Raw genomic sequence first — 14,885 nt, forward strand, 5'->3', positions numbered from 1 at the left:
AAAAACCCAAAAACAAAAAACAACAAACCACCCAAAAAAACCCAAACAAAAAATCTCCCCAAAAAACCCAAACCCAAACCAAACAAAAACAGGACACCAGAACAATCCCCCAAAAAAAGTCAAACCAACCAAAAAAAGAAAAATGCTTTACCCCCCCAAAAACACCCAAAACCCCAGCAAAAGCACTTATATACCATAAGAGAAAGGGAACAGAATATGAAACACCACCAAAGCTGAGATGTGCCTGGGCTTCTTACAAATATCACAACTGTCTATGGCTGGACAGATTATTTCCTTGGCTTGTACTGTTTGAAACTATTAACCAGCAGTCCATATCAATCAAAAAAAAAAATCACGTGGAAATGTTGTTCTGGTTTTTTACATCACATGGAATATCTTATCCTCTGAAGTACAAAATCTTTGATTTTAAATTGGAGAATTATACACAGCAACCACATAAACAAAAAGGGAAAGGAGAGCTCTAAGCAACAGTCCCAAAAGTTTCCTTTGGAAATGAAAACCCCATCTGGTCTCCAATTTACCTCACAGTGTTTGGTTTGCGTCTGCAACAGAATGCAAAAGCTAATGCTTAGGAAAGACATCCTCTGAAGGCTGACTTTGATAGTATGACTTTTAGGGATATTTATATGTTGACGAAACACCAGATACTGAAGCATTCCTCCATATAAAAGTGGGGTTACCTGACAGATGCAGAGAATCTCAAAGGGAGGAGACAATGGACTTAACTGGTGGAAGAAAGAGTCAAGCAAGTAAAATCCCCGTCTTGCAACAACTGTCAGACCAGATGTTTCAGCCACACATTGGCAAGTGATAAACTCAAGACTACAATTTGTTGTGTATCCTTACCTGACCAAAAAAAGGAAAAGAAATACTGGTGTTTCTAACACATTTTAGGATAACCACAATTTTGATATATAAATATAAAATCTTACAAATCTGCCTTGTAGAATTTATAATTAAACTCTTTTCCCATGTCTTCTTTTTTGTTATTGTAATGAACTTACTTTACAAACCTCAAAATCTGGATTACAACTGCAAAGAATGTCACACCTCAGCTAATGACAGAAGCCTAGTTCAGGATAATATTAGCAACACTATGGTAAATATTACAATAGAGACCATTTAAAGTTTATAAAATGTAACAGAATATATTAGAGAGACATGTGGGCTTAATTTTCCATTCATACAGATGTAATTCCTTAGACTTCCACATCTCATCTACAACTGCATGCAAGAAGAACCAGGCCAGTATACTCTACAGAACAACATATAGCTTTGGCTGTTTGACTCCCAGGCTATAAATAGATTATAGTCTACTTAGGCTACGACTAAGTTCCAGAGGATTTTAATTTCTGCTGTCACTGGAAGGTGAGCTGAACCTTGACTCTTGAAATCACACTTCCTTTTGCAAATTAACCTCTGTTACAAAATGAACAGAAAATAAGACATTTGTGTATGTCCTCCTATACGCATGCTCATACAACAAAACAGCAAACTTAATTTCCATTAGTCATTATTAAATATTGAGACATTATTATGAGACACGGACTTATTACATTAATAATGAGTAATAATAACAAATAATTATTCATTATCTGGAATGTTAAATGCAGATCAATACCCATAATGGTTTGATTAAAGGGTTCATAGCATTTGAACTCTAGGGATCTTCTGATCTCAAAAGCACATGAACCAGAGGAAATCTGTTGCATTTAACTTAATTACTTCATTATGAGTGACATAAGAACCAGGTCCAAAATCTACGTATGAACTGGAATGTATTCAGGTTCTTAGATACCTCAAGCAATGTAAGTTTAACTGCTTGGAGAGAAAAGTATTTGCTTATGGCATGAACACACATTCACACCTGTTGTTGGAACAGTTTCCAGTAACGGAACTAGTTTATCACAATAAGTGTTAATACTTTATTCCTTTTCTGCTAATCCCATTTTCTGTTTTATTTTAACTGACTGCAAGATTGCTACAAAGTTTAGGGTCCTGTTGGGCTTTAAAGCTTATGTCAGTTTTCAGCATTTTTATAACTATAGCTCACATTGTGCTGGTTATTCTAGGAATCTGTTTGAAACCACTTCAGTTCAGTCCAATGATGACCTTTTGCTGAAGTAGGGTCAATGGAAAGGTTTTGTTGAAGGAAAAGATAATGTATTAATAATTGGACTCACGGTTAAATGCATATGTAAATAAATACCTACGTTGTATCACATGTGCTAAGGGATCTGTTTAAAACCTACAGTTATTAAGGTGGAGGCAACTTTTTTCCACTCTGGACAAAAACTGTTTAACTTCCATTTTTATGGATCTCTTGAAGGAGGCAAGGCTCAGTTTCATTTTAACTATGGGCCTGTTGTGGCTCATGGTACAGCTCACAGCAGCCCAGCTGACCCCCAAATCATTGATTTGAAATTTAAGCAGACTTAGAGTTGAGCCATTAAATTATACAGAAGAGGACATTTTTTTGAAAAGAGCGGGATCCTCTCCTGTTACAGTTTCTGGACTAGCTCATCCTCTGAACCCCTCTCTGGGACTGCACGTTGTGGAAAGACCCACTGCTCCTCCTAATCCTGGGTTTGCATTGCTGAGTCCTGCCTAACAAAACCTTGTCTTACCTCCTGTAGTGATCTCTGATCTGTCACTCTCATTCCCTGGTCTCCAAGGTCCTCCGGCCTCCTTGCATGTGTAATACCTGCTGTGCATGAGGAACTGTGCTATCCCTGCCAGCTATAGCATGCATCTTACCCAGTGTATCAAACTTTTACCTATGCAATATCATTAAATATGCTCCCTGGGGTGGCATGAACCCAATACAGCACACTGGTTTGGAGGATATTGAATTTATTTCCCATGATGGAAGACACCTTATATCTCACTTGGGGTTTTACGCTACCACTGTACCCAGACTGATGAGGTCATTTCTTTAAGAAGAATCTCATTGCAACACTTGAAATAAAAAAAATGAAAGTTGTTTTTAAGAGTAATAACATTTTAATTCAACCATTTAAATCTAATGCTCCCAGCACTGAGACCCTTAGTCATCCCAGACTTCTACTAAAGTCAGTGGGGGGTGGTTCATTTGTAGAATACATACCCCCAATCATATCTAAACATAAATTAGATGATTTAGTTTTCATGGAGGAAAAAAAATGGAAGAAGAAATTGATTTGCTTTTTTATGAAGTAGGCAAACATGTGACAAGAGTTGTCTGAAATGCAATAATTGAAATACTGCATCACCATGGGGGAGAAGAGGTCACTGGCATGCGAATGGAGACCACCTGTTATTCCATAGCCTTGGTGTGGTTCCACTCATTTACTTAATGTCCAAGTCAGAGAAATGGGACTTTGTGGACTGATAAAAATCTAATAAAGAATAATTGGGCAGGTTCTGTGTGGTGACAGCATAACCTTCCAGCCAAGATTATTGAGTATCCCTGTCTTAGGGTGCTTTTTATGTAGTTAATACCCTGCCATACCTCCTTTAAGTAGTCTTAATTGGCCTTAAAATCAAGGTACCCAAAATGACGAGTGTCTTGTGAAATGCCTGGCCTATGTTATTTTGCAGCAAAACTGCCAAAAAGTTCTCTGTGTGTTCTCAAAGTACTGTACGACTGGTTAGTATCTTCAGCATCAGTCTCTCTGTTGATTAAAGGTCCTGTGCTGAGAAATTCCCTCCTCCCCACAGACATATTTTATAATATTTAGCACTCAGTGCTTTACACTATCAAAGCACTGTACGCATGCTATCTAATATCTCCTAATTAACTCATACATCTCCTATTAAAAAAGCATCTAAAATTAATGACATATGGTATCGCTGGCTTTTATACAACACATGCAAACTCAGCTTTCGGGTTTTACAAGAAACGTGGGTAAGCTGAGATTCCTTTCTGAAATCTGACAAACACTTTGCCATATCTGACTTTCAACAGAGAGGAAATGAACAACGATGCAAATTGGATCTACACAGTTATAGATCAGGGACTGAATGCGCACACAAACACTAGCATGGGCAAGGGCGAATCTACCACTTTCAGAGCCAACATTTTCAGTTCCTTAATGAGGTGCACACCAATTACATGGGTTTCCCACAGACTTTGCTCTCAAGATCTGTAGAATGCATGAGAAACAAGTAAAGTCTGTCGTTTTGGTATCCATCAAAGCTCTCTTCCATGTGAGGAAGTGGCTAATTTGTCATTTCACACTCAAAAAGGCGTGAAAGGCAAAACGGAGGGAGGTTAGATGGAGGAGAGAGAAGGGGGGCTGTGACTCATGAGAAGAGACAGTACGCCTGATTTTGAGCTTGTGTTTGTTGCTGCATATCAGGAATAAAATCAATTAAATAACATTGATGTAAAATAGACAAGAATGAGGCCAGTGTTTTTTGCTTAGATGGAAAAATTTGCACTATTAAAACCAACATATGAACCAAGGAACAAGGAACACTTCACAAATGAAATTATGGCATATAGCAAATTTCTAACTTACAAGTTTTATTTACACATGGACATCTTTTGTTTTATTTAATTATAATAAAAGTATTAATTCCAACAATGCAAATTTTCAACTTAAAAATACATAAGACGTTTGGGAGAAAATCCCAAAGAATACACACATCTGAGGAATGTCAGCTCTGTGTCAAGAGCACTGGTCTCAGTCACTAAATATTTTCCCTCATCGTCTCATTTTGTTGTTGTCTTTAATTTTTATTTTCATCTGCATAAAACAAAGCTAACAAAGGGCTAGAGAAACAGTCAGAGTCAAGCTTTTGGAGGGGTAGGAGAGGTGCAGGCAGAAATCCCATTATTTGTTAATAGTATTTGTGTACATACCTCCCTCAGACAACTTAGGAAATTTACTCCCAAGCATCTTGGTGGCAGTGTCAATTAGAGTCCACATTTCATTTCAGCAGATGGACTGCAAACTGGTGGCTACTCAAACTCTAATGAGTAACGCTTGATAATTCCCCTCTCTTAAACTATGATTATGCTTTCTCTTTTTTTATAAGGAGAATGAATGTTGTCCCTAAGCCAATACTTAATTTGATTTTTTTGCTGTGCTTCTCTGTGCTAGCAAACCCCACCCATGTGCCTGTATACAAGCCCAATGGGTAAATTAGCGAGTATTTTTGCAGATCTGTCACACATTTCTACCATGCTTCTTATTCAGAAAGATGCCAAAGAACTAGAAATACATCTGCCCTCCTCTGAAAAGCAGACACCTCTGGGGTGGAATGTGGCAGCAAATATTAACATGGGAACATGGACACTAAATCCTATGTGAAAATTATGCAGGAAGTACAGAACACAGCTCATGTAGCCTCAGGCTACCCAGAAATTAGCTAAAAGTGTACATCTTTTCTTTTTAATGAATGATTTTGAAATTATTGCCTGTGTGTGGTACTCCAATAAGGAACGCCTCATTTCATATCGAATCCCACTGTACAGTCTCATACAGATTAATAGTGATGGTGAGTTATCTAATTTCAATAAGAAGCAGTACTAATTCATAGGCAAGATGCACAAAACCAGAACACAGTATTATTTTTTTTTTCATGGAAAATGTCCTTTCTTTAAATAGCATTTACAAACTACGTAGATGGTGGCCTGGCTGGCTCATGGTGCCTTCGGTTTCGCTTTTTTTTCATCTCCTGCACATGCTTCCATTTGGCACCACCTTTGTTCCGCTGCCGCCGCTTCTCCCGGTGCCACATCTGTTCACAATATTCATCCAGGCTAAAGCTGGGGCTGCTGACGAGCTGGATGTAGTCCTTGTACCTCAGCCGGGACTCCGTCAGTAAATCCCTCACCCGGCCCTCCTCATCCTCAGTTTTCTGAGTGCTTTCCATTTGCCCGTTCTCAATGACGTTTAAATTCAGCTTCACGATGGTATGGACAAAGGTGTGCTCCTGGGCTTTGCAGAAATAGGCTCCCGCATCCCTTCTTTGCAAGCTGCGGATCAGCAGCCCATGCTCTGTTTTGATGATCCTTTCATCAGCCTTCAGCTGTGGGGTTGGACAAAGAAGAATGCAATAGGTGAGTTTTACTGGCAAAACCAGAACATGGGTCAGTGCTATACTGAGGTGGAGAAAAGGCTCAGCTGGCACACGGCATGCCCCATCTCTCAGATGCCAGCACACGGTGGGGCATGTGCAGGTGGGACAGATACCAGGAGATCCTTTCAATGTCCGAGTTCTGCTCTATAGTACCTATATCACTGACATTTCAGCGTGCAGTAGGAAAAGATATATGCTGTACAGATGAAAGGACAGACAGTAGCACTCATCACACCACACTGCAATAAGTTAGACTACACTGTCCAAGGAAGGGTAGCTATTTAGTGTCACAATTCCCACTCATTTTTTAACTGCTCTTCTTGAGGTACCTGTAATGCACCCAATATACCAGTGTGCTTGTATATATCTGGAGTGCTGAGGCACTGTTACACTGAGAATAAATACTACTACTGATTTTTAAAGTCAAATGCTGTGATTCTGATCTTCTTCAAATGGGTTTTACAAAAGGAAGTGGATCCTGGCTTTGACTCACAGAGATGTGATTAAAAGCACCCAATGACATTAGATGAATACAACCAAGTACAAGTCTTTTATTGTTAAGATCCGTGAAGAAGAACTTTAAAAAAAAAAAAAAGGGAAAAAAAGCAAAGAAAAGAATGAGATTGCAAGTGAGAGCTGAAGTCTGTCAGCGTGGAACTGTAATTTCATTTACAAATGGAAATATTTCAAAAAATACAGCACAATCTCACATGTTAAAAATATGGTGCACCTTAGAGTAATAACACTGTCAGGTAAATTACATATCTGGTGATCTGAAAATGATTTCCAAAATAACTTAAGTCAAAAAAAAGTATACCCCCTCCCCCTCAAAAAAAAAGCAGGATGGGGCACTGGGCACCTAATTATTTTTGCAGCTGGGAAACATAGAAAGTAAGTGATTTGCCAAAGACCATATAAAGATTAGTAGCAGAGGTGGAAGTAGAAAGCAGAGCCCTAACTCCCAGTGTCCAACACCAGCATTTCCTTTGAAAATGATCCAGGTCTAGTCCAAAACTGTCACCTCCCAGGCATGCTATGTTCTGCTGCCACGCAGAGGCTGCAGCACACAATGGCACAGAAGGACCTGGAGTGCTGCTTGCTCAGCCCACAGCAGAGCCAGGGCCTTAAATGCAGCCTCAGCACTGTTGGTGGCATTGTTATAATGTAGAAAAACTTCAGCACAAGGCTGAGTAGTCGGGTTTAAGAAGGGGGGAGTTGGGGCAGAGAGAACCAACACAGAATCTGGAAAATTTCCCAGAGTGCACATCTGACCCTCCAGCAAACTTCAGAGGATGAAGATTAGGGAGGCATAAAGATGACTAAATTAGATTTATTCACAGTGGGTAAGCTACATACTGTTTCTTTATGTAAAAAATCTGCACATGATTCCCTTTTCTAGTCCATGGGAAAAAATGTATACATACATATGATTCTCCATCTGTTATGATTCTAACTCACTAGTACTTTATCATAATAGGGTCTTCTAGAACAAAAAGATGGATGAGATGATCTCCCAGGGCTTTTAGCTTTACCCTTTTCTAAGTTTCTATGATAATGCCTTTGGAAGGGTTAAATAATTTGAGATACTATTTCAAGATCACCAGAAAAATCAATACACATGTATATAATATATGCACAGAGAGAGAGAGACTTTGGCTTGCTACTGTATCAGCTGTAACAGTCTTCAGTAATGTACAGATTAGGTAGGTAGGTACGTAGGTACGTAGGTAGATGGATAGACAGATATGTGGATGGATAGATATAGGCCTGTGTACTATCATTGATCTGACTACAGCAGAGACAAGAAATCAACTGCTACAAAAGAACATGTAAGAACATGGCTCTTGCTGCCTGGTTCTGTGGCCAAGTATTTTTTGGCTCCTGCCACCAGTTAACGGTGTTGAGTCAACCCCAAGCTTCAGTTTCCTTGTTTGTAAACTGTATATAAGCATGCCTAGTTGGCACCAGCAGGGTGAAATCATACTAATTTCAGGAAATTCCTGGAAAATCAATTTTCCTGACAACAGGTGCTACATGAGCACAAGCTACTTTTGATTTACTACACTGAGTTTAAACCAGAGAAATCATTGTCAAGGCACAAGCACATACACAGAATATATATAGCAAGGAGACAGACTAGAAGACCATTTTTCCACATTCAGAACCAGTAGTCCTCAATTTTATCAGCTAGTGAAACTTCATTCCTAGTAAATGTACCTTTCTTACAGTAAAAACAGGAGCATAAAATGTATAAATGAATCCACTAATAAGTAGCTGTAGGCAGAAATATGTCTAGGACATGTGTTTCCTTGTGGTGCTGCACTTCACAGAAAGAAGGAGCAGGGGTCAGGTGGAAATGCTCGGAGGCTTGGCTGTTGTAATATGACAAGGAAGCCCCTCTTTCTTCTGCCCAGACTTCATTTCAACATGCAGACCCAGGTTTGAGAAATTTAGGGAAAAGTGTGGGAAGAAGCAGCTAATTTCCGGACATTTGGGTTTCATAAGGCACTATGTAAAGACCAAGTTCCCACATAGACTGAAAACAGGACGGGTCTCTTTGAGCTCAGGGCTTGATGCAATTGAGGCAGTAGCATCTGCCTATCGGTGGCTCTGCCAGTATTGTAGTCTAGAGCGCCTTGACAGCTGCATACCTCCTACACTTGGAAGACCTCCAGCTGGCTGTTTCAGCTGGCTGGGTGCCAGTCCAAAGAGCCCTCAGTAGTGCTTTGCCTACTTTTGGTGAAAGGAAGGCAGAATAACGGCAGATCTAGACTTGAAAAGATCACTGGACCCCCAAGTCCAGCACCCTGCTACTCGTAACTGTTTACCATTTGTGTAGCAGCCGTCACTTTCTAGTCGTAAATGTGTTAACTGATGGAGTTGCCCCCCCATCTGCCTTGGGATACCGCAGAGAAAGCTAACAGAGTCTAAATTGGTTGTGTCCCTTAATCCCAGCCCATCACGACTCCTATTTTTAATGAAGCAGCATTCTTACAGAATGTCCTGTGTTAACCTTGGATATTGATTTACGGTGACTGTCACCTCCTTCTCTGTGCCTTCATTGTTCATTCCTTTCTTATCCTCTGGCAGGATGAAATTATGGCTCCGATTTCACACGTATTGAGCAACACTTCATTACTGTTTTCCCCTCTCACTTCTCTTTTTGGTATCCTGTTTATGTTGTTTTACCCACAGGTTCAGAACTCTTCCTGTCTTTCCTCTCTACTTTTCCCCCCACAGGGCTCTGGAGTTTCATAAACACCTGGCATTTCATTACTTGGTAGTAGATCTTTAACCTTTCACTTGAATGCTTAATGTGTTCTTTGGTTCCTGACCTATAGAGGTAAAACATATTTTATTAAATTTTGAGAAGGGTGAAAAGACTAGTTAGATAAAAGACATCATTTTGTTTTGGTCAGCTGTGGATTATTGCTCTCCCCTCCTCCTCATGTCATAATCAGTAACTCTCCTAAAATATTCATAAATAGGATCTAACAATTCAGAAGCACAAAGGCTTTAATTCATAAAAGCTTGTTGACATGTGCTTAAATTTGAGCATACAATAAAAATTAAACGTGAGGGACATAGTTTTGTTCAATAGGGAACAAATTATAAACCACAAAACCGAAGCAATTGATTACCATTAAGTTTATTTTCTTAGTGGAGTGGGAGCAGATTTTCAACAATATTTTATTAACAAATTGCACTTTTTATCCTTCATGATAATCACATAAGTTTGCCTAAAATTATATTACCTGACACTACATTGCCAGTATCTATGACACATGCCATAGATACTGGCAATATTTGACAAAGGGAAAAAATCCCCATGCAAATCAAACACTTGATTTTCACAATCTGCATTTAACAATGGAGGAAGAATAGCCATTGCCAGTAATGATAGCAAATCTTTAAACAATCAGTAAGTTGGCGAACAACCAAGGATTTGAAAGTGCTGTGGCACCAGGTTAGGTCAATGCCTTTTGTCCTTTGCTAATTATGTGTTTAGATAGCTCCCTTTTTACAAATAATTCACATGTCAACTGTTTCACAGTTAAAACACTGCACCTGTCTGGGAGAAGAAAGCAGCTTCAAAGCCTGCCTTCCCTCATTAATCAACATGTGAAAAAAATGTTAGAGGTAAAGCTGGACTAATCATGGGTTAGCTGCAACCCCTGAACAAATTGGGGGAGAGAGAAAGGAAAATGAGGAACATTTGTTGAGAATTCACATTTGTCTTTGTTTTTCTATTGTTTTCTTCATCCTCATCATTTGACTGGAAATAAAGATCACTCTGGGTTTTTTTTGGCGTTATTGTTACATATGACTTTGTTTCTCTTATACTGGGAAAATAATCATTTAACTCCAACACAGCTGTAGAGTTAATTTCTTTTTTCTTTTTTTTTAACATCTTTTTTTGTTTACCAAGAAGCCACAGGAAAAATGAAGAACATGTTGTTGGTACAATGTCATTATGGAAATGCATGATTCCTATTATTTTCAAGGTGAAGCTAACTTCTTATTCTGAGACTAAATTTTAAAACCCTACCCCCCCAGTATATCCAAATCAAAGCAGAAATATCACGTGCTATATCTCAGTTCAGAGTTACTTTTTTTTCCCCCCAGAAAATTTTAGTCTTACTTAAGAATCTCAAGGGGGGGGGGGGGGGGGGGGCAGCAATAATGAGTCATATAATAAAATAAAAGAGCGAAGGCATGAGAACTGTGAGTAGTCCCTAGGCTGCAGAATTAATCTCTTTTTCCCACTCTCTTGATCTCTTTCTCATTGACCTAAGGATTCAAACCCTGAACTGCACTCCTCTAACAGAAGATACTACTGGAAACTCAGTCCTTGGTGTATGTCCTCTTCATTACTCAGCTGTCATCCAACTCTTAGATTTCAGGGCTGGCACTGAATCTGGGACATTTTTTTCATAAGATGCTGCTGACCAGATGTTTGTAACAGAAAATCGTCATCCTGATGCAAAAATCTCCAGACACTAAAAGATATGGAAACTTATGTCTTAGATAAACTGAAAAATGTCTTCTCGGTCTGGTTAAAATGTGAAATGGAAACATCATCTCTTTGCTTCAATGGGGGAGCTAGGTCACAGTCTTGTGCCTGTAAAGATGTCCTGTCCAAGAGTGGGTCAAACTCTTGTACCTGCCAAACCATCAGATGGTCATTAAGCTGGGTCTGTCAGAAAAACACAGTCCAGGGCTGTGGGGCAGGAATATGGAAAGGGTGAGAACCGCTGAAGAAGAAACTGGAATGTCCTTCTGCATTTTGGTGGGTTTATTTTCACCCCCAGATATGAATAGAGCAGGAAGGAGAGAGTTAAAGGCGATCTGCACCTATTCTGACACTTCAGACCATATGGTTTTCTCTGTCCCCTGCAAAGGGAGGTGGCAGTTTGGCAGACCTGGAGCCGCAGGAGGCTCAGGGTGAAGTGTAGCCTAAAGCAGGGGGGCTAATAATTTTCAGAGCCGTGGGTCACCAAAACTAATGGCTCTGTAGGGAGCCATGCATTTGCTTTTTGCAGTTCTGATACCTATTATATACATAACATAACACATAGGATTTTTTTTTAGAAATAATAAATATCTGTTTTAAGCTTCAGAAAACTTCAGCAGTTTAAGACATTACGAAGAGAGGACATCCCCACTTTGTTTTATGAACTCCAGCCACTGAAATGCTCTCCCTCATCTCAGTGACTAACCCTGCATGCACAGGAACAAACATGATCAATTGCGTGAGCAACACTAAATACAAAAGCACTAGATATTTGACTCCTGACCTTGAAATGGCCCCAAACTACAGGGAAATGTACTCCCACTGGCAGCAAAATGACCTGGTGACAGCTCCTGTACCACAGGAGATCCTGTCCCTCCCCACAGGTTGCTCTGCCTGGAAGTCACATTCTGAACCATGACCCTAAGGGTGAAATGTCGGGGACATCCTGCTGGGCCTAACACTTCCCATCTAGTCTGGATTTTGTCCTTTTCCTTCCCTCAGGAAGCTGCAGTGCATGTCCAGGACAGTGCAAAACCATCTCTTTTTAAAGCCAGGTTTAAAGTCTTGCTGAGACAATACAGCTCCAGCCCTGGAACTAAAAGTCCATAACCTAAGTTCCAGGTGCATGGAGTCATTTGCAAAGCATGGTATCGTCATCACAATAAGTTATGCTGCTAAGACATGCACTAAAATAATGTACAGCGTTATTTGAGAAATCTGCTGTAGGAAGGGACAGAGAAAGCAGAAAATATAACTGTAATGGGAAAAGTTATGGTAAGGCATTGGCTGAGCAAAGATCAAGGTACACATTAAATATGACCAGGCTGTTTCTGTCACATATGGTATTTTTGTCAAATCGAAGTATTTTGAAAAGAAAGTCAATTACTCTGCCGATCTTTGGATTTTCTAGGAAGGCCTCTTATTAGGCTCTAATACCAATGAATTAATTTTCACTGATAAGTCAAATTAGAAAACCTGAAAATGTCAATTTCTGGATCCCTAAATTAACAAGGGATTGACATTTTAACCTGCAAATACCCTTATTCCATCTAATAGGAGGAGTGATTTTTTAGCATCTCTACAGACCCAGTCGTTTATTTAGGCAGCCATATATGAAATTAGGAATTTAATTTTAGTTATATGCATTAGAAAACGTGGCATTTCTCGAGTAATATCTTTATCTTAAAAAATAACAAAAAAAAAAAAATCTCTTTTTTTATTCTAAAAATTGTATTTCCCAATATAATGATTCCAGATGTGCAAGCTGAGTTTCCTCAGAAGGAGTTCAGGTTCTTAGGACCCTGGAACTACCCTGGGTCAAAATACTAGAAATTCTGTTACTATAACAATTTTCTATCAGGAATCAAACAAAACTAATAGCTATACACTGTCTTTAAGTGATCTGATCCTGTAATCATCAATGTTTGCATATGTGTTTATACAGGCTGTTATCTTCAAAGACTGCAAAAACACAAAACAAACTAACAAAACCACCCCAAGGAGTTGCAGAATATGTGCTCCAACTTCTATTTTATCAAAGCTAGATCACAGAAACACTGCTATGGCTTTGGGGACAATATGTGGTAAAAAGCTATTTGCCTACTGTTAGCATTCATAATGTAGAAAATCTGTCTGCAGATTTCTCCTTCAAATTTTCTTCTAAATTTGCCTCAAAGGTTAATCTAGCCTTTTAGCAGAGCTTTACTTTTCTCATACAAACAGATGTCAGACTGTTTACACAGAACAAGGCCAGTAAACATTGCTGTGGAAGCCTGCTAATGTGCAAAGATGTATGCTGTGTGCTTGCTGGAGCTTCAAATGCCATCACACATATGCATGCATTCCCTTTTTCTCAACGTGTACATCCTTGGCACATTGGGCAGTCCTGCAATACTGGACATCACCATGCCTAGGTAACCGGCATTTGGTCCAGAACAAGTAGCAGAGGCCAGGTCATTGCCACAATGAACCTTTTGGAAATACAAAGCGTGGAAAGAAATAATATAGCCCTAATTTAGGCTATGCTATATAGGTTAGCCTGCTCTAACTTTGTTTCAAAGTTGGTTTGACCTGCAGTTTGTTCTACAATCAAATGAAAAAGATAGATTGAGCTTGGCTTCCTGACCTTCAGAGGCCTATCTGAACATGTGATTTATGAGAAAATCAACTGACTCTTTTTTTTTCCCCTAAATTGACACAGATAAAATTCAAAAGCAACCCTTCAGAAGAGGCTTTCAAATCCTGAAAGTGTGACTTCTTATGATACAGAAATATTACATTCTTCACAGGGAACTGGCTGCTTTATGCAGTTTGTAGCTCTTTTTAAGAAGCTCAGGCACATGCTATAGTTGCAATACATTATTTTAAAAAAATGATTGAGTCTCCTCAAAATTTGACATAACTTCCTGTTCAGAAAAAAGAAAAAAACACACACAAAAAATCCAAAAACCTGTTAACTATCTGCTTAAATTTACTTTAAAATGAGCCTTAAACACATGGTTAGAATTAAGCAAGCACTTTACTTGTTTCCCTGATCAAATATGTAAGTGCATTTACAAACTGCTGCCTTGGGGAAGTAGAGCACAGAGTCTTCTGTACAGGACAGTTAAAAGTACATCAATTAAAGCACAAACAATGAATGTCCATAGGTCTTTAAGGGCTGATACACTTCTAGCTGTGTTTTCACTTCAACCACCTATGACTGAGAGTGTGCTTGGCTCACTGATCAGAAGATCACATTTTTTCTTCTGAAAACCAGAACACAAATATGGACTGTAATGGAAGTTAGAGGTGGTATTCCAAACCAGTAATCTCTTAGTGTTTAGTGCATGTTGTGGGAAGCACTGTGTCTATACATTAATGAAGTTTTTATTCTCAGCAGAGAAAAGAATCTTTGCCAATTCAAAGCATGAGTAGCAGAAGGGGACTAAATTAAAAGTACTGCAGTGTCATAGTCAATATACAGCCTTGTGGGTTTTTCTGTCTTATCTGGTGGAAAATCAGAAGTGCCTTGTATACCCTTACTCTGGCTTTCTGGACCAAGACATAACAGGGGCTGCAACTCTGGGACTACTGCCATGAGTCACGTCTCACCCAGAGGTGATGCTCTCACGGGCACCTGCCCTGGCCCGAATCTCCCCAACCTTTAGAAAGAACCAGCACATTTTCTGCATTCAGAAATCTCATAGGATGAATTATCATTGAGAGTGGAAGACCAGTTGGGTGTTTGATAGCTCCTGTCCTTTAAACTAGTTTTTGTCTCAGATGAACACTTAACAAA

The 14,885-nt window shown here is 39.3% G+C and overlaps 1 protein-coding gene across 7 annotated transcripts in view; it reads right to left on the reverse strand.

Moving 5' to 3' along the window:
• Window positions 1–4,504: 4,504 nt before the first annotated feature.
• Window positions 4,505–14,885, reverse strand: part of SEMA3D (semaphorin 3D) — a 142,670-nt gene continuing 132,289 nt past the window's right edge. For all 7 annotated transcript variants that reach the window (XM_074827932.1, XM_074827931.1, XM_074827930.1 and 4 more), the window contains one exon: window positions 4,505–6,039. In XM_074827932.1, coding sequence (XP_074684033.1) covers window positions 5,626–6,039 — 414 coding nt within the window. In that variant the 3' untranslated portion in view covers window positions 4,505–5,625. The remainder of the gene's footprint in view (window positions 6,040–14,885) is intronic.

Source organism: Strix aluco, chromosome 5 (assembly GCF_031877795.1).
Source record: "Strix aluco isolate bStrAlu1 chromosome 5, bStrAlu1.hap1, whole genome shotgun sequence".
Taxonomy (NCBI): domain Eukaryota; kingdom Metazoa; phylum Chordata; class Aves; order Strigiformes; family Strigidae; genus Strix; species Strix aluco.